Source organism: Mugil cephalus, chromosome 19 (genome assembly GCF_022458985.1).
Source record: "Mugil cephalus isolate CIBA_MC_2020 chromosome 19, CIBA_Mcephalus_1.1, whole genome shotgun sequence".
Lineage (NCBI taxonomy): Eukaryota > Metazoa > Chordata > Actinopteri > Mugiliformes > Mugilidae > Mugil > Mugil cephalus.
The window spans coordinates 3,888,908-3,911,536 of NC_061788.1; the positions used below are offsets into that span (position 1 = coordinate 3,888,908).

The 22,629-nt window shown below is 40.0% G+C and overlaps 2 protein-coding genes across 2 annotated transcripts; both read left to right on the plus strand.

Moving 5' to 3' along the window:
- The first annotated feature begins 652 nt into the window (after nucleotides 1-652).
- Nucleotides 653-8,394, plus strand: LOC124996200 (GRAM domain-containing protein 2B-like). The gene is made up of 14 exons (XM_047568991.1): nucleotides 653-889; nucleotides 1,463-1,582; nucleotides 2,222-2,309; nucleotides 2,387-2,456; nucleotides 2,543-2,646; nucleotides 2,729-2,824; nucleotides 2,894-2,965; nucleotides 4,081-4,158; nucleotides 4,273-4,384; nucleotides 4,782-4,898; nucleotides 6,721-6,811; nucleotides 6,967-7,071; nucleotides 7,151-7,235; nucleotides 7,541-8,394. Exons 1-14 carry the CDS (start codon nucleotides 795-797, stop codon nucleotides 7,577-7,579), a joined length of 1,272 nt encoding a protein of 423 aa, XP_047424947.1. The 5' UTR covers nucleotides 653-794; the 3' UTR covers nucleotides 7,580-8,394.
- Nucleotides 8,395-10,066: 1,672 nt separating this feature from the next.
- LOC124997163 (TNF receptor-associated factor 2-like) lies at nucleotides 10,067-22,411 on the plus strand. Its single transcript, XM_047570778.1, has 11 exons — nucleotides 10,067-10,351; nucleotides 12,167-12,376; nucleotides 13,312-13,390; nucleotides 14,139-14,237; nucleotides 15,374-15,535; nucleotides 15,633-15,707; nucleotides 16,166-16,240; nucleotides 17,096-17,683; nucleotides 17,906-18,083; nucleotides 18,163-18,311; nucleotides 19,568-22,411. The coding sequence occupies exons 2-11, from the start codon at nucleotides 12,189-12,191 to the stop codon at nucleotides 19,784-19,786; spliced, it is 1,812 nt and encodes a 603-aa protein (XP_047426734.1). The 5' UTR covers nucleotides 10,067-10,351; nucleotides 12,167-12,188; the 3' UTR covers nucleotides 19,787-22,411.
- The last annotated feature ends 218 nt before the right edge of the window (nucleotides 22,412-22,629 follow it).

Genomic DNA, 22,629 nt, shown 5'->3' on the forward strand with positions numbered 1-22,629 from the left:
AAGAGTATTAAAAGTAAAAGTGGCTTCACAGAAAAAGACTTTACATGCCCGCCAAGTGAAATATTTGAATTAGTAAATTATTATCAAAATAATAATAATAATAATAAAATATTCCATTTCAAAATCTTACTTGTATAAGTAAGACGTATGTATAAGTGGATATATATGTACAGATGGTTTAACTTAACCTTTGTTTTAAAGTTGTTTTTCTGGACGTAACCTAGATAGTTTGATAACCTTCCCGCACCACATCAAGTCTGAACTAACCTATTTAAATTCCACCTCTATATTTAGCTTATTTTAATATTTAAATATCGTCTTTAACTTGTAGGTCACACGAGGACAAACACACACCTGGAAAAAACAAAATCCCCTTGACTGTGCTGCCCCCTGCTGGAAATCCACATCAAATACACCCTGTTGTGACTTTTAAAGAGTTAAAACCCAGTTTTATCCTCAACAAGAGCTCACGTTCCCTCTTACAACCATTCGCCTAAAAATTACGCAGCGCTTTTACGCACGCGTTCTTCAGCCAGAGCGTGTTTGTTGTAGTTTATTGTAATGAGAGGATAAAATGCAGGAAGAAGACGCTGTCCAGACTCGGTCAGCTGGAGCCTCCTGACGCTGTTCCCTGCAGCTCCCTCCCCCTTCCCGGCTCCTCCTCTGTGGCCCATCGAGCGATCGTCCCAAACTTTCAGGGCTTCCTGAAGCTTCGCCTTTATATGCGGCGGAAAGGCTGCAGCGCTGCAAAACCCCGATGGCGGATCCGAGCGGGATTATGAGTTTCTGAAACCATGGTGCTGATGACCGAGGCGGCGGACAGACCTCTGACCCCGTTATCCGCGGTGGAACCACTTCCCTGCAAGGAGTCCCGGGGGAATCGCTCGACGTGAGTCTGGATCTGATGAAAAGGGCCCCGGGTTTCCTTTTCCCCCCTTTCAGCTTCATTGCATTGTGCTTATTTTTCATGCACGTCCTCCTTTTTTTTAAAAAACTTTCTGTTTGAATTAATGGGGCGACTTTTAATTGATGAACGTGGGCAAATGGAGTTACTCTACAGTGAAAGAGTCAAGGACAAAGCTTCTTATGTCACTGATAGATAAAAATCTGATGGTTTGGAAGATGTTTTTATGGGGCCCTCTAGAGCCCAAACCTCCTTTATACACACAGATCAACATCTAAAAAGCTAATTTTCATGTATTGTCCTTTTAATTAGACATTAAAACAACATTTAAACAACAATAACCTTATACAGTCCTTAGAGGGGAAAGCGGCAGATTGTGGTACATCTGCTTTTAAACCATAATCACGTCCATGAGCGCAAATTAAACGTGTCCTCACATGTTTGTTAATATCTCGCTGTTTCTCTCAGAGGACAGGTGTGCAGGAGAAGAGAGAACAGCTTTCCTGTGTGTGTGTCCTTATGTGTGTGTGTTTGTGTGTTTGTGTGTGGTGTCTCCAGGTCTGAGGGGGACCATGGAGGTGAGAGGAGGCAGAGGAGGCGAGGACGCTCCCCCACAGACCTCCAGCTCTCTGTGGACGTGGAGTCAGAGGAGGTCAGGAAGAAACCAAGCGGCACCAGGTGACCCACATTCTTCTAGCGCAGGCGTTTTTATATGGGTCTAATAGTTAATAACACACTATAATGATGTCGTAACCACATTTACAGCTGATAATATCTTTATTGCCGTTTATTATCTGTTAATAAACCCTCCTCCAAATAAATGTGCTCAGTAAACCTTATCAAATCTCTTACATATTGAAATTTTATTGACTTGTCATGCCGAAATAATACACCTTAGATTTTCTACTATTTGTTTTGTCTATTTTTAAATTTTGGACCATTGATCGGACGAAAAATAAACTAGTGGACTCATGTAGGATTGGATTTCTGCCTATTATTGAAATTTGAGTTTAAAAAAAAAGTTTCTGATTTAATTTTTAATTAAAGCAAATAATATTTCACGAAAATCGACTCAAACTGGCTGAAGTCAGCGTCTAACTGTTGCATACCTGCATAACCTGAGCGCTGTTTACCGTTTTAATTGTTTCTGTGTAAGCAGATGTTATATAATCACAGAGCCAAAAAACGAAACACGTCTTAAACGCCTGTGTTTTAAAGCCGTGACTGTTCCCTGCCGCAGCTCATTTCTCGTTAGCGCTCCTCCTCGAGCGTTACCACGCTACTTCAAACCGTAAACACTGACCTTCTGTTTAACAGACTGAAACCTGCAGAGCCGCTTTCACCAATGCTGAGTCTGAGTGACTTTGAAACTAAGATCGAAAGGAAGAAGTCGCAGCCCAGCCAGGTATTAGCACGGATCCAACAAACGTCACCAAACGGTCTTTAAAGTTTCTAAACACAAAAAAATAATGTTTCTTTCAGTTATCAAAGACAAACGCCCAGTATCACAAGTTATTCAAGGAAGTCAGCAGAGATGAGTTACTCAAACAGAGTAAGTTTCAGACTCTTATTTTCAAATGAGAAGCCAAGAAATGTGATGCGGCGGTTGATCTCACTCATGTGGATTGATGCCAACAGGTTACACCTGTGCCCTGCAGAGAGACATGTTATATCAGGGCAAAATGTTCGTCTCTGATAACTGGATCTGCTTCCACTCCAAAGTCTTTGGCAAAGACACAAAGGTATGTTAATGTGAACTCAGTTAAGGAAATTATTTGATGTTATCTCACGGTGATTATCTGATAATTATCTTGTCCTTGCCAGATTTCTATTCCAGTCGTGTCCGTGACACATATCAAAAAGACTAAAACTGCGTTGTTAGTGCCAAACGCCCTCGTGATTCAAGCTACTCATGAGCAGGTAAGATACGAACATTTGAGACGGTTCTTGAAATAAACACGAGAGTGATTCTACATTAATGTTTTCCAGCACGTGTTTGTGTCGTTTCTCTCTCGAAACACCACCTACAAACTTCTGAAGTCCATCTGTCTGCATCTGGAGGTAAATCACATCTTTAAGCTCAATAGTTTCTGCTCATATTCATCACAAAAATATTCAATTGTAGTGAGAACATCTGGAGAAACAGTTGGTAGCAGAATTAGCTAACGAGGTAGCAACCAGCTTGTAGCATTTAGCTGCTAACAACTATAAGTGGGTTAAAATGAATGAAGTTATAAAAGAGATATGACCCTGTGGAAGCTAATATGCAGTACACATGTTAGCTGTACAAATGATCAAAGGTTAGCTTCGTTGCTTATGATTGTATTCTAAATGTAAATATACTGTAGCTGGTTAGCTTAGCATTTCTACAATTTCTAAGGAGAAAAAAAATAGTGTACGTGGTCAGCAGATTACCAAAGTAAGAAAAACTATTTTAGCATTTAGCAGCTAATACTCCTGATGTTATGTGGCCAGCAGTAGCTAGTGCTAAGTAGCTAGTAGCTGCTAAATGCTATTAGTTACTAGTTAGTTGTGCTAGTAGGAAGTCAATACTAGTTTGTTGTACTAGTTAGCATGCTACTAGATACTAGTTTCTAGTACCTAATAGCATTTAGCTTTTAGCAGCTAATATGCCTGATATTTTTCTCTGTATTCAGTGGAAAACAAGAAATCCAATCGTATCAAAGTTAAGTACAGTACAGTTAATGTACAGTTGTTTGTGCTATGTTTAAATAGCTAACATGTTAGCCATACAGATGAAAAAATCCAAAGACACTCCAGAAGGTTAGCTTAGCATGAAGATATGAAGGCATATAGCCTCTCTCTCTATATAAACAGTATTTACCCTTTTTAGGAAAAAATAAACAAAGTTGTCCAACCAGCACCAAGTAACTAGCAAGTTAGAAATTAGCTTGTAGCATTTAGCTGCCAGCTCTATATGTCAGGAATTGGTGGAACAAAAAAATATAAGTTTTTATAAATATAAGCAACACAAATAAATTCATGCTAATGTTGCTCTGTGTGCATCCAAACCAGGAGCTGTTTGCTAACATGTTAGCAATAACAAGCTATACGGTGATAAGATGTGTTTAAAGTTTATTCTGTTTTCCAGAAATGGTCTAACATGTGAAATCAGCTTAAATAAAATAAATAAAATGTGTATGTTGTCATTCCAGGAGGACAAGATTTGTATCAGCCCTGATACGTCCTGTGAAAGCAGCTTCAGAGTCAAATGTCCGTCATCGCTTCCTCTGGTCAGTCAGGCGGTCTGTCCGCCCATTTTCCATTGATGTTTTTGTTCAGGATCTGTTTCTTGATCCATAGAGGTTCCATTGCATATATTGTCCTGACTGCATGTTGCTCTGCAGGACCTTTCCGGAGCCTTCTCCGACCTCGACGGGGTCGTGCAGCAGAGACGGCAGGAGATGATGGAGAGCAGCAGTTCCGGGTCTCAGACTCCAGACTACGATAAAATAAATGGTGTGTGCTTCCATCTTTTCCCCACAGTGTGTACACAAAGCTACTGTGTACCAACTATAATCTACTGTACACATTTTGTGGAGCTATTCATTCTCTGTGGGTTGAGTATCAGGTGTCACCGTGGCTTTCATGCTCTTTCGTTTGTGGAAAACTGGACTTACGCCAGGTGACATTTGAGCTTCTGAGGCTTCGCTTTTTGTTATTGTGACGACCGTTGGCAGAAACCCAACAATGACCCAATGAAATAGCTAATGAACTCTCCCATTTTTTTAGTTTGAGTATGACAGTCATAATAACTCTTGCTTGTTGATTTCCGAGGTTGCTTGTGATTCTGTTAATATTTACTTAAGCTCGCTGGCAGCTGGAGTCACAGCTTTCCCTGTGTTTACTCGATCAGACTTCAGCGGCCTCCCAGACACGTTTCTAAATGCGGTGAAGAGCGCAGAAGTTTCAGTCCACGCCGACATCCACCTCCAGACTCCGAGCCAAAAACATGGAACCGCCCTCAAGACCGGTACGGAGCAACAACAAAAAAAAGCTTTGTTAGTGCTTCTGTAGTCTTGGGTTTTGCTGCTTTCCAGAGGGAAATGAGTTATAAAAGAATAGCCCAAAATTAAACAGAGTGGTTTGTATGTGCATCAATATAACACTAAGTTTATTGCAGAGGTGCACACATCAGTTTATATGACGCTAGTTTAGACTGAGTACACAGAATTAATTTCCTTCCAGCAAAACTGTACATTTCTATCACTAGTGGCCCTTTAAATGATGCAGTTGAAACCCAAACCTCACTACAACTTTTTTACATTACCTCCGTCAAATGTGACGCTAACAAACTAACGCATTAGCTAAATGGGTTGTTAGCCGAGCTATGGAGCTTGTGCCGGTTGCCTCATGGTTAGCATGTCGTCACAGAGTGTTTGTTGACTCTAAAGGGCGCTTTCAGGTTCTTCCATTAATCCCAAATACTCATTATTTATTTTCTTACTCATAGTTAATTGAGAAGATTGATGTAAGACAGGAAACAAAGTTAGCCAAATGTCCCTTCCAGTACCTTTTAAGCTCTCTAAGTGTGATTTCCAAGTAGACTCATACACAAAACAGAGCATTTGAATACACATCTATACAAAGCACATTCTTGTGGGTTTGCATATTCTGCAGCACTTGGACGTTCTGACCACACTTGTGGGGGGGATGGTCAAATTTACAGCATGTGGACGCTTGCCAACCAAAAAGCCTTGAAGAGTCTTTTGCTTAAACTGAAAGCAACAAAATAAAAAAACAAATACCAGCTTAGCAACAATTTATAAGGAATTTAAAACTTCATTTTGATAGATAATGCACACATATTGTTTTGGAGAAGCAGCAAGGGTAGTTTGTTTCCAGTCTTAATGCTACACTAAGCTAACTGGCTAATGGCTGTAGTTTCACAATTAGTAGTAAGAAATTAGTGATGTAGTAGTAGTAAAGTAAAAAAGTCAAGAGTAAAAAAAAAACTACAACAATAATAATAATTTCCAAGTTCCTCATTAAGGGTTAAAGGTATGGTTTAACTAATTCTTCTAAGATAAGCTAAACTAAGCTAAAATTAACCACCAACACACTTGAGATTGATCCCAAACATGTATTTATTCCAAAAGTATTTCCTTACCTTCATGTATACCTTTAGAAACAGCCAGTGTGGCTTGTTTTCAGTCTTAATAAGCTAAGCTAACCAGCTAATGGCTCTAGCTTCATATTTAGCATATGGTCTTTGGAGTTGAATCAATCTGGTCACCTTAACTGTCAGCGAGGAGGTAAATTTAACCCTTTATGGGGCGAAGGAACCATATTTGGTAACTTCATCACATTTTTAGGTCTGCTATCAGAAGGTTTGCTATCAAGCTATCAAGGAAGTATTCTCAGGTTAAATTAGGGTCTAATGTGGTCTACAAGTTTTTTTCACCACTTAAGGGCTTGATTTTCTCCATGAAAGTTAAAAATTTTGAAAAATTTCACAAAAGTAAAATGTTATTCTTATGCCCTAGAATAACACTATTGTTGAAATTCTGTTGGATTTTTAAGTAGTGGCTTATAGAGGGTTAAAGATATAGTTTTACATTTTGGCAAATGCAACTGAAAGAAAAAACACATTAAATAAATGAGATGCTGTGTGCTAATCAAGCCTAAGAAGCTAAGCTAAGCTAAGCTACGCTGAGGTAACCACCAACAAACTTTGAGATTGATCCCAAAAATGTATTTATTACAAAAACATTTCTATATATATATATTTTTTTTTAAATCAAAATGTGGCACCTTGTTTGTCTCTTAATTGTTGATTTCACTTTTATTCTCAGGCTCAACCAAACCAGGTCTGGGAGTCACAGCGAAATGCAGATCCTCCCAGTCCGTGCCGCTGCACGCCATCCTCCTCCTCTATCTGTTTCTGTGAGTAGTGACCTTCCATTATGTGGAACAGGAGATGCCGACACGCTCTGACAAGACAATTGTTGGACGTCTCCCGAAAGAATCACTTGCATTATTTGGGCGTGTTTGCTTATTGTCGTGTTGACGTGTCCATGTGTCTTTGTGTGTTGTACCAGAGTTAGCGCCCTTGTCTTGTCCTCCTGTTACATGGCCTTCAAGATTGTAGCTCTGGAGCATCGTTTGAACTCCTTGGTGTCGATGGGGGAACACATTCGCAACGGGTACGAGCTAAAATGATCTTTTAATTTGCGGCGCATCCCTCGTTATTCGGTTAATAATTTAGTGTGAATATTGTTGCAGAAATATCGGGATCCAGAGGCCGCAGGATGAAGTGAATGCTGAGATATTTGGTGAACTTTCCACCAACCTGTTGAAACTTGAGAAGGTTTGTTTGGTTGTTTTTTTAGGAAGAAAATCTAAATGGGAACAGATACAGAGAATAAAAATGGAAATACAGAAAAAATTAAGGATTTATTTAGATTTTTAAGGTTTTGTAAGTGAATTTGAGAGAGCAAGGCTAGCAGTTTCCCTCTATTTCCAGTCTTTGTGCTAAGCTAAGCTAACAGCTTGTGTCCATCGACTCTTGGCGAGAAAGAAAAAATAAGAATATTTTCCAAAATGTTTTTAGTTTATTATGATTTTAAATGTTTTGTTTGTTTGTTTGTTTGTCTGTTTTTTATTTAATTTTAGATTCAAAAAAGCCTCCGGAAGCTCCTGGAGGAGACTTAAAGGAAGACGGTGGTTTGTCCGGATAAGAAGCTTTACTGTTTATTATTAGAGATGGTGCCAAATCTCCAATGGCTCCTACAGGACGCTTTGATAAACCTTAGTGAAGTTAAATTGTGCAATAACGGCTTCTTTCTTTTTTCCTCAGGACTATTTTATCACTCCTCTTAAATAAAAAGCCTGTGCTATGTTAGTGTGCCAGTGGTAGTGTTAGTATGAAGTATTTATCCAAGAGCTTTTATTTTGCATTTCACAATAGTGGGATTTTATATATTGTAAGGTGTCAGGTCCAAAGGTCCTATTTCACTACATTCAGACATTTCACAGAAAGGTCAAATTAGTGCTGCTTCAGGTTTGTTTTGCCAGTAAATTATATTTATGTGCTTGATTCACTCATCTAGGGGATCAAGATTTATGAAAATATCATTTCACAGCACATTTGTAAATACTGCCAGGCTGCTTTTACGCACATTATGTTAAAATAATCAGCAGATAGGAGCAAATCAGAAGAGTTTTTATTGTAAATGTGGAGTTTTTACTAAACAGTTTGCATATTAACGGTCTAATTGTGTAATTTTCTATTAAAAAAAATGCGGTTTTATTCTCCTTTGTAATATAAGAGCTTCCTCTAATTAGTAATATTTGTCTTGTTTTAAATTGTCTTAACTTAAATTTAGTTTCAGTGCTTCTTTGTCAGAAGACCAGTGAACCGCTTCATGAGCTGTAGTGATTCTTTTGTTTACATCTTGATCAGAGATTGTGCCTTTTACTCTTTTATTGATTGTGTCACAGTCCAGAAATAAATGGTTGTCATACAATGTTTGTTGAACTTTGCTTTGACGGCACATTTATCTGTTGGAGTCTCCGGGTTACGTGACCACTGGACCGCAAACACATCCATGCAAAGAGCTCTGATGAAATCTAATAGCGTTGTTACAGTTATTAATTCAGGTCACTGCAGTGGGTAACAATACTGCATTACAAGTAAAAACCCTTCAGTCATAATATTATTAAGAGGATTTATTGTAGATATAAAACAAAATGATTTCAAGTAACTTAAATTAGTTCAAACTCTGTTTAAAGTAAAGGTCCTGCACAAAAATGTATATTTGCTTGAGTACATTTACATGTGAAGTCTTTTTTCATGTCTCTATGTACTTGTACTCAAGCAGATTTCAGAAAAAAATAATATCCTGTAAATATTGTACTTTCTGGTTCACAACACTTTTTATGAAAAAGAAAAAACAAGTTAAATACATCAGCTATGTACTCATGTGTAGTACTTTCCTATTTCATTAAAGGAAATGGACGTTTTTAAGTACATTCACTACTTGACTTCACTACAGCTTGTTCTGAAACATGTATCATCTCCCCAAGCCATGATGCCGGTCTCCAAAATGAGAATACAGGTGAATGACTGGCGTTGTTAGGCCTATTTTAGGGGAGCTGAAGCCTCCGTAAAACATTCTTAAGTCCCTAAAAGTGTTAAAAGAAATGTCAAAGGTGGACATTTTCCTCTCCTTCAGTCCAGAATCTTTATACCTATAGGAAAGGATAACTATGTATAGATCACTCGACAGCTTGTCTCGTTTAAGTTTTTTATTTGGCACACAGAGAAAATTCAGCGCTGAAACTTCAGCCTGTCCACTTTAAGGGTAGAAAAAAACGAAACCTCCATCTAAGCATACACAGTGGTCTTGTTCTATCTAGGCTTCACCCATAGACAACAGGAGGAGCGCTGCCTTTCACGTATTCAGTGATTTCCAACATGAAGCCGAAACCGACTTTAGCTGATTTCCAAAGTGTGAAATATCAGAGTGTGATGTATCCGAATCTCGTGAGCAAGCTGCAGTGGACTACTCCTTATGTGGTGAGGTGGTGGAAGTAACATTCTTCCTGTTTTTTTTTCCCAGGCTCAAAGCCTTACTCAACCCGATAAAACCCAACAGATTCCAGCTCCAAAAGAACGCTGCTACTTAGCTAGCTAGTTAGTCTGAAATGCATGCTGGAAGTTAAGGGTGCACCCTTTTATTTCTACCTTTGGGGTGACTTCCTTCTGGAGCTTCACGGTGTGCATCGTGAAACAGGAGCTGAGCTCATTTACCTGATGTACGAATACATTTTTTTCTTTGTCTTTGTTAGCTGTTTGTGAAATTTTGTGTTCACGTGCAACATTTGCTTACATCCTGGGGGCTAAGCCTCCCCTGGTCCTTTAAACCTAGTGACGCCCCTGGTTGAAGGAAAAGCTTTTCTCAGTTATTCTAAACACAGTGATGAACACCAGAACCTCCGCGAAAGCTAAGCTTTAGTGTAGGGCTGGTTTCATTTTCACCAGCGTATCCAATGAACTGGCCAGTGAGCGCATGTCCACATGTCAGGGCCCGGGCTGCAGACCAGCGGCGCGTAAAGACGCAGATGGAAACACTGGAGGCATCGGAGGCTGGAAGTGATCGTGATGAAACCTGCAGCCCGCCCCCCTCCGCATCGTGGACCAATGACTCGGACTCCTCCACGTCTCGTCTGCCTGTCAACCCGCGTTCAGCCCACGGCATGACGTAACACCCAGTCTTGGAAGTGCAATGGCGATATTGGACAATAACAGCCGTCGCGTTTGGGGACCAACATCTATATTATGTGGCTAACGTCGAGGAAAACACCTCCAGCCGGCTGCGAAAACACTTGTGATATCGGCTCAGTGCGCGACCGTCTACCTGCGACCAGGAGAGGAGATTTCACAGCCTCTGGCCGCGATGACAGTTTAGACTAAAAACGCTGGTGAGTCCAAACTCTGCTGCTCGCAGAGGCAGCGCTTCGCCTTAAATAAAATAACCTTTCATTTCTCAGCAAACGCTCTCTGTGAGATTACAAAGGGGCGTGGCGCCGTGCTGCTGGGTACCACTTCTGACTAAAGGATGCTGATAGCTTAGCAACAAGGAAGGAGAAGGAAGCAGAGCAGAGACAATGGATTTGTCAGCATCGTTACTGGGCAGGCTGAGCTGAGCTGAGCTGAGCGGAGCTGAGAGCTGAGGGCTGGTTGTGGCTGCGAGGAGAAGCGATCTCCTCTTCCCAGTTTGATCCCAGTGAAGTGGAACGAGGAGGACGCAGAGTGGGGATGTAAACAAAGGGTGTGGGCCTCTCAGCTGGCCTGCTCTGCCACACATCCGTCCATCCATTCATCCATCCATCTACTATCCATCTATCCATCCATCGCTGCTGGTTATTACCAGGAAGATAAGATCTCACACACATCATCTGAGCCCAGAATTACCAACAGCTCAGAGCCCCACCTCTTCATAAAAAAAAAAAAAAAAAAGTCCAGGATCCTCAGATATTATAATAATTCACTCCAACATTCACTAGCTTTATATTGTTGATAAGGTTTTAGATTTGATGAAGACGTTGAGCGAACTTTGACAAGTTAGTATAAATATATTGAGGAAGGTAGTTGTACTATTAAATTTAAAGCCATAAATTAGTTTGTTTATGTATCTGAGTGAAAATGTTGAACTTTAGAACATTATTAAGAATATTTCTAATGAGGCTGTTAAGCTCCTGATTTGACAAGAGCCATGATTAATGCCTTAAAGTGAGAAAGATAGTTCTACTTTTCAGATTAAAAACATTAGTGAATGTCATATTTTGAGGTTTAGATTAATCTTAAAAGCATTTTTACTGGTTTCTGGCACTTTAAATACCAATTTTTTTGTTTTCTTACCACCTGAATTGACATTTGTCCATTTAGAGCTCAGTTATCTGATTGTTTAAGTATTTTAATATAATATTTTGAGCTTTAGATACAAATAAAAAGCATCAGTCTTTATAGTCCAAATAATTAATCAATTAACTTCTTTATTTTTTGTTTCCTTAGCACCTAAGTTGACATTTTTCTGCTTCATAACTCCTCCCGCTCTGAAAACAAGCATTTTAATATCACACTTTGACTCCTGTATTAATATTAAAAGCGTTTTTGAAGTTATTTTAACATTTAAAGCAACATTTAACATTTACTTGCCTGAGTAAACATGTCGGACTGTTAAAATGTCCCCACATCATAATGATAAAGATTGTAATAAAAAATTTAAAGAGTGATTTAAAGATATTTGTTTTTATTAAAACATTATCTCCTAAAAACTTAATTCATTTATATCTGAAAAGTTTAAGTTAATTTGGATTTTGTATGATGCAGCTTGTTCCGGCCTCCACACACTAGAGGGCGCTGCTTATTGTGGATAAGCAAGTAATCCACAATGCTTAAAATCATAGTTTGCAGCCTTGTTTAACAGTTTAACAGCTGATAGTTGATGGTTTATGTGTTGGCAGACGTGCAAAACAAATAAAAACTCGTGTTAAGCTTTGTTTTATGAAGAAAGGAGATGAATTAAGATGAAAAATAAGAAAGTTCACATGCTGAACCTGGAAAAGAAGCCATGAATGCCTTAGATTTATATTTACGCATTTTTTAAAAAGTTAATATTGTGGTTCTGTGATAATCGAAAAACTAAAAAGTGTTTTATATGATTAATTTATGAAATGAATAGTGAAATTAACGGAGTCACGTTTATTCCTTGACGTCTTCCCTTTGGTTCCCAGGTGCGACGTGTGAACAGACACCATGGCCACACAGGAACCGTCCCCTCCGTCGTCCATGGAGAGCAACAAACCCGGCTTCCCCAAGAAGATCCTGGGCAACAAGCTGGAGGACAAGCACCTGTGCAACTGCTGCCACAATATCCTGAGACGACCGTTTCAAGCCCAGTGTGGACATCGCTTCTGTTCCTACTGCTTCAACAGGACCGTGAGGTGAGGAGCCAGAGAGCTGGAGGAGCTTTTAGGGAGTTTTCTTTTGTGATGACAGCAGCGTACATAGCGTAATAACATAGGGATTAATTAAAAGTTAAAGGCGTGCGTGCAAAAATGTACATACGTGAATTCATAGCTAGGATTCATACACCAAAAAATGCAGCTTTGCTTCGCTTTATAAAGGCTTTCAGCTCGTTGTTTATCCAGCTGGACCCTAAACTTATTGTTGTGCTTCAGTCTCGTTGCTGTTATAGCGTCGTTCTAGGGCTAAAAAAAACCCACTGCACAACAACTTCTCTGCACAAAGCACTAGAAGAATACAGAGAGCAACTAGCCAGAGAACACAGTGAAGCATTTAGCAGCTTAAGAGACAGATATGTCCTCCAGGAGGTGGTGGAGACCAAAGACAGAGCAAAAAGAAACTGTTGTTTTTGAATTTAAATTTAAAAAATATATATAATATGAATCTAAGAAGCAAAAATAAACAGAGATTTGTGTGGAACAGGATGTCACTGACTCGTTAGCTTGGTTTAGTTTTTTTAGCCGTCGCAGTCAGTCATGAAAACTGCCTCTACAAATGTCACGCTAACATAAATTCACTCAAAGTAGTGATGACAATTATGTAGAAATATGTAGATATGATTCAATCACCCTAAAGATGAGCTTCACTGACAAACTCAGATATTAACTACACTGAGAACACAGCGAAGCGTTTAGCTAAAGAACCAGATCAGGAGGTGGTGGAGACCAAAAACAGAGCTAAAAGAAGTTTTGTTAATTTTTATTTTTATCTTGAAATGAAATTCTAGCAAAAAAGGAACAATAACAAATATATAGGTAAATTTCTGTCCCCCGAAAAAATGCAGCTTTGCTGGCTGTTTGGAGCTTCAGAGTATACGGGCATAATCATAACGTTTGTCATTGTATCTTTGCAGTAATGGACCCCAGAAATGTAACGCCTGCATTAAAGAGGATATTTTTGAGGACCCGACGTCGATTCTGAAACAAGGATGTGTGAGTATTTTTGTATTTTTACATTTAAAAGAAACAGTTTCTGAAAGTTAAGTACTTTTTATTTACAAGACAAAAAAAAAGTGACCAAAATCTTAAAACATAAACACTAAAGAAAGAAGAGGAAAAAAATTAGAAATATAAATACAAAATTAAATACAAAATTAAATTGTATCTCCGCAATGATGACCGGTGTCGTTATTTACTTTCATTAACTGGGTTTTGTTCAGTCATGACGATGGTCTCTATAAATGAAATGACGCTTTCTCAGTTATTTTAAACGATTGTTTCTGATATTTAGCTAAAATTACTACAGTACTCAAAAAAACTTCCTTTCTTACTGTTAGTGGCTGTTTTCAGCCAAAAAGTATATCAGAAAAATATTTTTCAACTGTTTTCTGCTTACTGTACTGTACTGATCAAAACTACTACATATTAATTATTATTATTATTATTATTTTTACAATTTTTAACCCTTTAGATGCGTTTTGTTTTTCACCGCTATGGGAAAAAATAAACACATAATGACCTAATTTCAATATATATATATACTTATTGTAAGTGGCTGTTTTTGCCCCATTGACTCCCATTATAACTACATTTTTTGAATGCACTGACATTTACAATCCTGATGATTTCCGCTGTTCAGAGAAATTCAATTGTGGCAGTTTTACTATGAATTGCACCATTTACCCATTACATGTTGTAAGAAAAAAAAGTTTCTGTGTTTTGTTGTTTTTTGCTAATTCAGGCTTTTCCCGACAACGCCGTTCGAAGGGAAGTCGAGAACCTGCCGGCTGTTTGCATCAACGAAAGCTGCACTTGGAAAGGCAGTATCAAAGAGTACGAGGTGAGGAGGTCGTTAGCGCCGCCGTTTTAATTCACGTTTTTCTTTAACAGGTAGGTTTGGTTTGTTCACTATTTGTCATTAATACATGTCTCATTTTATAGATGTGGACGTCTTCAGTTTTTGTTTTTCGCAGTAATATTTCAATCTTCATGCATCGAAAAAGAGAAAGAAGAAAAAGATCAGCTGAGGAGAAAATTAAGACTCGAGAAGAATATTATCTCAGAACATTCTCACAACAACATTTAGAACAAATAAACTGTAACAAGGACTCAGGAGAGGCTAGCTCTTCTTAGCCTTGCAGCTAATAGTAGCTTCCTGTTTCCCAGAAGGGTGATTTTCTCAGCTGTAGTCTTTGTGTTCAAGTGGAACTTTTGTTGAAACAGGAGGTTTCTTTTAGGCAACTTTTATTACACAGTCTGTTCTGCTTTTCGTTGCCCGGCAACCAGGCAGGTGTTTCAAAGTACGTTTCTACAAAGTGTACTTGTCAGTGTTAGTGGTGGAGTTACAGTATATAGTTTTATCGTATAAAAGTATTTGTTTAAAAACAATGATAAAGTTTAGTTAAATAACTTTACTCACAGGTGAATGTAATAAAAACAGCTGCAAAGTGCCATAAACTGCTTTTTATTACAGCCCGTGACCTCTTTCTGTTTCCTCCTGTTGAATGGCAGCGACAGACTACTGCCCCCTGCTGGTGTGGAGAGTTATTTCTTTTCACATTGGTGCAGAATGTATGTAGGCCAGGAGTCCTCAACATATTTTAGACCAAGGACCCCAAACAACATGCATATCATATCATACATATATCATGCATTGAATAGGCTCTCTCAATTGTGGGGAACCTGACAGAGTCAGACTGTAATATGCAGCCTTGCAATTGGTTCAGCAGTTAAAGACAACATTGGTTAAAGACCTATGATTTAGACTCCATTGGTGTGTTCAAGAGCAAAATTTTGATCCACATCTGTCTGCAGCTGCAAACTCTATGGTCACGTCTTCTGCTCCGACTGGATATTTGTTCTCCTGCTGCAGAATTAAATTTTTTTGGGAGGCCTCCTGAATGGTGTGGCACGGTAGATAAGACTCTAGACATCTCAAAGTGTCCCAGCTCACCCGACGTTCCCTTTTCTCCACAGCTGAACCACGAGGGGAAGTGCGAGTTCATGATCATCCCCTGCCCGTCCTGCAAAGAACGAATCCGCTTCAACGAACAGGAGCGCCACAACGAGCGGGAGTGTCCGGAGAGGACGCTCAACTGCAAGTACTGCAAGGAGCCGTTTCACTTCAAGAACATCAAGGTTAGAAATGATTTATTTAGACCGAAGACGCTGACCTCGCCTCCGCTCGACTCAGCTGCTGATCGCAGTAAAATGAACGCTTTCACTTTTATTTCAGGCACATGATGAGATCTGCCCCAAGTACCCGATGATCTGTGAAGGCTGCGCCAAGAAGAAAATACCCAGAGAAAAGGTGAATCAGGAAACAATACACACACAAGAAGCTGCAGAGCCTAGTCCGAGTTTGTTGAAACTTTCACACTTAAGAAAATATTATTATTATTATTAAATATTAGTTTAATCATGTGCACCAGATTGAATCCAAGTGCTTGGTTGTAGTAAGTTATTTTAGTTTGACTCTTGCACATGGAGATGAGATAAAAATAGAAATAAAAAATGAAGCTACAGATGTTCAACAGCAGTAGATTTTGCAGGAAAACGTAAAATATTAAAGAGTCACATCTATTTACAGAAAAATTATTTTAAAAAATAAAAGGAGAAACTTTCTTTTAGGAGAAAAACTCAAAAGTTAGTGTGTTGAATATTTTGTCCAAGGAAAAGTTCTTTACGATTGTTGACAACGAGTAATAATTTTAGTATAAAATGAAACTAATGATGTACTTTTCTTGTGTGTGTTTTTTTGTTTTCTAGTACGTGGACCACATTAAATTCTGCAGCAAATTCAGAACTCCGTGTCGGTTTCATGCCGTGGGCTGTGACATGTCTGTAAGTAGATGAAGGTTATTAGAAGCTCCTGGAAAATGCAGGAGATTGTGTTTTTCTCATTCCAGATTAATCCTCACTTTTTGATATTTACCTTAATTAACAAAAAAAAGGTCAAAAACTGCAGGACAATATTGATATTTAAAGTTTTGTTCGGGGAAACTCGCGTTTCCATTCCGCCTAGAAAATATCGCAATAAAAAACTGTTAATGGAAACGTCTACATTTCTAAAAACCTCTCAAATATCAAAAGATAAAACATTTTTATGTCTCATGAGGTGGTTTTTCAGATGTATTGTTATAAAAATTTTTCGCAAAAGTGCAACGGAAACACTTTTTTCTCATTTCCCTCAGGGGGTCATGTGACCAGTTCATTCTCTCTGGCGTGATGAGAATTTAAGAGAATGATGGGATATCGTGAGAGTTACAGCTCATTCAAAAAAACACCTTTCATTGGAAACACGTCCAAAGAGCAATTTCAGAATAATCGCTTTTATTTTGCAAAAAACAAACTGTAATAAAAACACAGCTAATGACTGATCAGACACCTGATCTCATACATCACCTGATTCAGTTCTCTTATATTACTATTAGTAATGTTGACTTTAAAAGTGTTATTTTTTTAGATATTTAGAGGTATTCGTGCTAGGACATTGCTTGTGGCGTCCCCCAGGGAACAGTACTGGGTCCGTTTATCAATTTAATTTCATTTACTTTATTTTTTAAGTGAGTAAGTGCCCAATAAAACTATGTTAGTAATGCTGTGGAGAACCTTTAATAAAAGATATAAAGTAGTTTTTATACAGTTCCTTCCCTCACACAGCTGATGAGTTGGCGTATACATGCTCCCTTCCTGTAGGTGGAGAAGGAAAAGATTCATGACCATGAACGCGCCTACGCCTACGAGCACCTCAACCTGCTGCTGCACTACATCATGGGCATGAAGGTGAGCATGGAGGGCCTGCAGCCCCAGGGACTGGAACTAGCCGGACACAAACTGGTGGAACTCCAACAATCCCTCAGGGAACTCGAGGCCAGAGTCTCCCAGCTCAGCACCACCTCCTCTGGGCCTCCCGTGCAGGGAGCCGCCGCCGCCGCCGCCGTCGCCGTCGCCTCCTCCTCATCATCCAGCTCGGGTCCCCCAGGTCCGCCGGCTCCGGCTCCTCTCCCACCGCCTCCCACCCTGGCTCCCACGCTCTCCGTGTCCACCTCCTTCACGCCCCTGCCCAGCTCGGTGGGCGCCGCCCTGGAGCTCCAGCTCCACAGCGAGAAGACCAAGGTGGTGGAGCTGGGGCGCAGGTGCACGGAGCTGGAGGTGAAAGCCGGCACGTTTGAAAACGTGGTGTGTGTCCTGAACCGAGAGGTGGAGCGGTTCGCCACCACCATGGAAGCCAGCAACCGGCAGCACAAACTGGACCAGGATAAGATCGAAGCTCTCAGTAATAAGGTACTGGATCAACAAAATAAAAGCATCACATGTTTAGCTTTTCATCAGCGTCAGAGTAGCTCACTACAAAACTTCTAATTAAATATAGTTCCTGCATAATTGTGGAAACTGTAGATGGATGAAACCTTAAATAAATTACGACTGATTCTATTCCCCGTTGAGCATCTGAATCTCCAATAACTCATTTTGTGTTGAATATTAAATGCTCTGCTCTCGTTCCAGGTGCGCCAGCTGGAGAGGACCGTGGGGCTGAAGGACCTGACGGTAGCGGAGATGGAAGGCCGGCTCAGGGAAATGTCTGCGACCACCTTCGACGGCGTCTTCGTCTGGAGGATCTCAGACTTCGCCAAAAAGAGACAGGACGCCATCGCGGGCCGAGCTCCTGCCATGTTCTCACCAGGTAAACGAAACCACAGTCCGTCACCGCGTCCGAAAATACCAGCGCGTCGTTACCAGCTTCCCTCTTCTTTGCCTCCCAGCCTTCTACACCAGCAAGTACGGCTACAAGATGTGCCTGCGGATCTATCTGAACGGAGATGGGACGGGGCGCGGCAGCCATTTGTCCCTGTTCTTTGTGGTGATGAGGGGACTGAGTGACGCTCTGCTCAAGTGGCCCTTCAACCAAAAGGTACGGGACCAGCTGTCAATCTCACCAACCAGGAAATCTGAATTTATCAAAGAAAATATACTTCAGCGTTATAATAACACCCTAAAATAACAAAATTAATGGATCTGACGTGTATTTTTAGGGCCTGATTTACTAAGGTCTAAAATAAGGGGCTTTGCACCACAGAGAATATGGGAGAGCAGCTTGAACGAAGACGCAAAATGAAATTTGAAGCCATAGAATTGGAGGCGTCAATGGAAGTGGCAAATGAACAGCAAAGCAGAAATAATGCAATATGGGAGGCTACCTGTGATAAGGTCAATGCTGTGGGGAAAACAAGAAAAGACATAAGAATATACGGAAGCCCTAAGCGTTCACGTAGTATTGTTTTTCCAATGATAACGAGTTAATTTCCTGTTTTCTCAAGATCTCAATCTATTTAATTCGAGAGAGTTCCGTTATGCTGACTGATGGATGCCCTTAACATTATAATGTATTAAAATAATAGTCTAATGTAATAGGTCCACTGTAACGTGAGCTGTTTGTTTTGTGCTTAAATGTTTGCTAGATAACGATTAAGTTTGTGGAAATTTTTGAGAAGACAAAGCTTTGTTTTCCTGAGATAACAACATATATAACTTGAGATCTTGAGAAAACAGAGGAAATTAACTCGTTATCACGGGAAAACGGAGGAAATAATACGTATGAATGCATGACCGCTTAGGGCTTCCGTAGTTTACACACGGGGCGGCCATCTTGGTAACTCCACTCGGGGGTAGTGAGGATTCTACAACTTTCCAAATAAGAAATCTGACTTCAGGGGACGTTCCATTTCAACCTGCTTTGGCTTCACTTTTTGAGAAGCGGTCATGGACGTTCACTTTTTCTACAGTCTGTCAGTACACTTACATGAAAAATCTGAATTATTGCCTTAATCTGACTTTAACTGGACAACTTACTCCGACTAATATCCGAGTTCTCTTTATCTGATTAAGACGCCCAGATAATTTGGTTGGAAATCGTTTTTCTCCGACATGTATACGCCTTAATCAGAGTTAAACTAGACAATGCTTTTGTGCACATGCTCGACAACCGGCCGTATTAACCCTCTGAAAGGACACATATCGCTACCTAGTGTGCAGGAGGAGGACATGTTCCCGGTAGTTATTTCATTTTATCCGTAAACTGGGACAACGACCACATTCTTAAGGTCGAATGTAGAGCATAGATCGACTAAGATGTGCACGTAAACCCTCTTGGTTTTTGTCGTCCTCCAGGTGACTCTGATGCTGCTGGACCAGAGCAACAGGGAGCACATCATCGACGCCTTCCGCCCCGACGTCACCTCCTCCTCCTTCCAGAGACCCGTGAGCGAGATGAACATTGCCAGCGGCTGCCCGCTCTTCTGCCCGCTCTCCAAGCTCGACGCCAAGAACTCTTACATCCGCGACGACACCATCTTCATCAAGGCCATCGTGGACCTCACCGGCCTCTAGGCGGGCCCCACGCGGGGGCGGTACAGTTTGACAGGTCTATGACCATTCAGGCTTCAGTCGGTTTAGGGCTCTGTTTCGGGGCGTCCTGCTGTCCCCCTCACGGCGTTTTGGGGAGACAGATGCTTGCGACTGTACGCTGCATGCGGCTGCTCAGTGCAAACCGGCGCCGGCATTGTCATACCCGGTGGTTCTCTGTGTGAGAAACACCGTCACCGCTGTACATTTTTAAATGGGTGCAAAACGTCCTTTCTTTAGACATCTCACCCACCCCCTCCCATGGTGATACAAAAATGAAAACAACGTCACTTTAGTTGTCCACACTCTCAGATTAAAAAAAAAAGAGAAAAGGACGAGCAGCAGCGGTGAGGCGTGGTCATGCAAAGTGTTGAGCAGAAGCAGAGAGTGAAAAAGACTGAACAGTGTCTTTTTTATTTAAGTCTCGTAGTCGGGAAGAGACCAAGGTTGTAGATTACAGATAGTTAACGTGGTCGTATCTGATAGAGCTGGCAGTAGACTTGTAATAGAGTTAGAGCGTGGGTTTGATGCAGTTTTTTGCTTCTTCTTCTTCTTCTTCTTCTTCTTGCAGATTGTGGATATATCGTGAGCTTCTCGGTTCAAATGTGAATTTGCATAGACAAACGTGGAGTTATGTTATGAATAAGATTACAGGCTTCTTTTTAGTTTTCTCCTCCTCTTCTTTCTTTTAATTATTTATTTCTTTTTTTTTTGTTTTGGGCACAAGAATGCATGCCGCCGCAGGGCGTCTTTTTAATCTTCACGAAAATGGTTCGCTGTTAAAACTTAGTGAATTAGCCATCCGTGATGGTGGACATTGCCTGCATGTCTTCGGAGCCAGGCTACTTACATGTAAAGTCAGTGTTATTTGTTCCTGTCAAGGGGTCGATGATTGGTTCTGATTGGTGGTTTGGTACATCTGTGGAAGATACAGTGGAGTTACCAAGGAGTCAGGGCAGCTTGCCAGTCAAGCCTGAGGCATAAAACTTTACACATCGCTGGAGTTTTCTCCCCCCCACCCCCCGGGGGATATGCTCACTAGCTCACATCTCAACACATAGTACTGTGCCCCACCACAGACTGAGGTTTAAAAATCCACGAAATGAGGGAATTGTCCTTGTTTTCTGTCTAATATAGTTATCTGTGTTTCTGCTGCTCTTAAGATAGAATACTGATGTGAAACTAATATAAATATATATATGTTGGTGCAAATATACATGTGTGTGGAGGTAGACAGGCTGGAAATAAGAGGTTGTAAAGTTGTAGGTCTGACATTATTTATTGCAGATTGACGTCCAGACAAAAACCTTTTAGGCACCGTTTAAAAAAACAAAAAACAAAACAAAAAAAAAAAACGAAGAGTGATTATTTTCCGTGTGTCCACCAGAGGGTGCTGTTACTTAGCATGCATGCTGAGGTTTTTAAAGGCTCACGCTGGCCTGTTTTGGAAACCAGTCCCGACCTGTATTGGAACCTCTCTGTGCATGGGAGGCTTCAATTCATATCCACTATGGAGCTCTAAAGCAACCGGTTTGCTCCGTTGAGCCGCGTGCGAGAGCATTTTGATTTGTTCGGATGAAGAAAAGAGAAAAAAAAAAGAGAGAGAGAGCGAGAGAAAATTAAAAAAAAAATTAAAAATCATAGAATAGATATTATGTTATATCTGGCGCTGCGTCTGCTCCAAACAGAAGCAGCCGCCTATATTCATAGCAGTTTATAAATATGTATCTTTCATATCATAATGTTGAAATAATCTATATATCAATGTTAATATACACAAGATGTTATAATAAACATAGTATTACTGAATACCTTATTAATTCTATATCTATATACCAGCTTTTTGTTTGATGGTTTGAACAGGCCAGGACAGCCCCCTTGTTGTGCAGTGAGGATTTAGGATTATTTCTAGAGTGCAATATCCATTTTACATCCCAGCCTTAAAGGTTTACAGAGCATATTTGTTGCTGTTTGTTTACATGACATTATTACCAAGGAAATGCTTTTACTCGTCATTATCGGCAGTCAAGCGGCTGCTCGTGAAGCTCACCTGGCTGAGCAGCCTGCTTTCAGAGAGGTCATTTTAATCCTGAGGAATTCTTGCTAAGTGTGTTTTTATTCCTGACTTTAAAAATTGAAAACTTTTTAAATATGAGCATGTAATGAGTACATGCAGTTTTTATGTTTTCTTGTAATGTGCCAAAATCAAATATTACCTCCATATATGTCTATATATATCTATATGTATAGATATATATACAAATTTAAACTAATGTTGTAACTGCAAGGGTGTATTTTATCTTCTATGCTAAAAATAAGGTGCCAAATATTTAAGTTTGTGTGGATATGAGTGTGTTTCTAAAATGATGCATGTGGTCGTTTTTAAGGCGAGTCCTCGGAGGAGAGGTTTCTGAATGTAATCTTTAATCCAGCTGTTTCCTTCTTTCCCTAAAACTCTTTGTGCACTTTTTTTTTCCTTGTCTCTAAACAGGGTATGTTTGTTGGGTGATTCATGTACCTTAAAATCAGAGCCATTTGAAGTTGATAATTGATGTATTATGCTATAAACGGACATGCAGTATGTAATAAAGTTTCTTGCTTTCACATTTATTTTTTTTGTGCCTAGTTTTGGGAGTTTTATTTAAATGCACCACTTCAGTTTGCACCAACGTCCACTAGAGGGCGCTGTGCATCTTTTAATTAAGTCCTTTGCCTGTGGACTGCTAAAAAAGCAGCATGCAACTTGCAAATGTCCTGTCTCTGTGATATTAGAAAAAGGGCCGATGTGTTCTGTGAGTGACGGATTTAAGGGAAATGGATTGACGACA

Bases quoted from the DNA above. Each gene is read 5' to 3' on its own strand.
- LOC124996200 (XM_047568991.1), top strand. From the start codon at position 795: ATGGTGCTGATGACCGAGGCGGCGGACAGACCTCTGACCCCGTTATCC. The intron at 2,310-2,386 runs GTATTAGCACGG...TGTTTCTTTCAG, and splicing joins AGAAGTCGCAGCCCAGCCAG to TTATCAAAGACAAACGCCCA. The intron at 7,072-7,150 runs GTACGAGCTAAA...ATATTGTTGCAG, and splicing joins GGGGAACACATTCGCAACGG to AAATATCGGGATCCAGAGGC.
- LOC124997163 (XM_047570778.1), top strand. From the start codon at position 12,189: ATGGCCACACAGGAACCGTCCCCTCCGTCGTCCATGGAGAGCAACAAA. The intron at 18,084-18,162 runs GTAAACGAAACC...TTTGCCTCCCAG, and splicing joins TCCTGCCATGTTCTCACCAG to CCTTCTACACCAGCAAGTAC. The intron at 18,312-19,567 runs GTACGGGACCAG...GTCGTCCTCCAG, and splicing joins AGTGGCCCTTCAACCAAAAG to GTGACTCTGATGCTGCTGGA.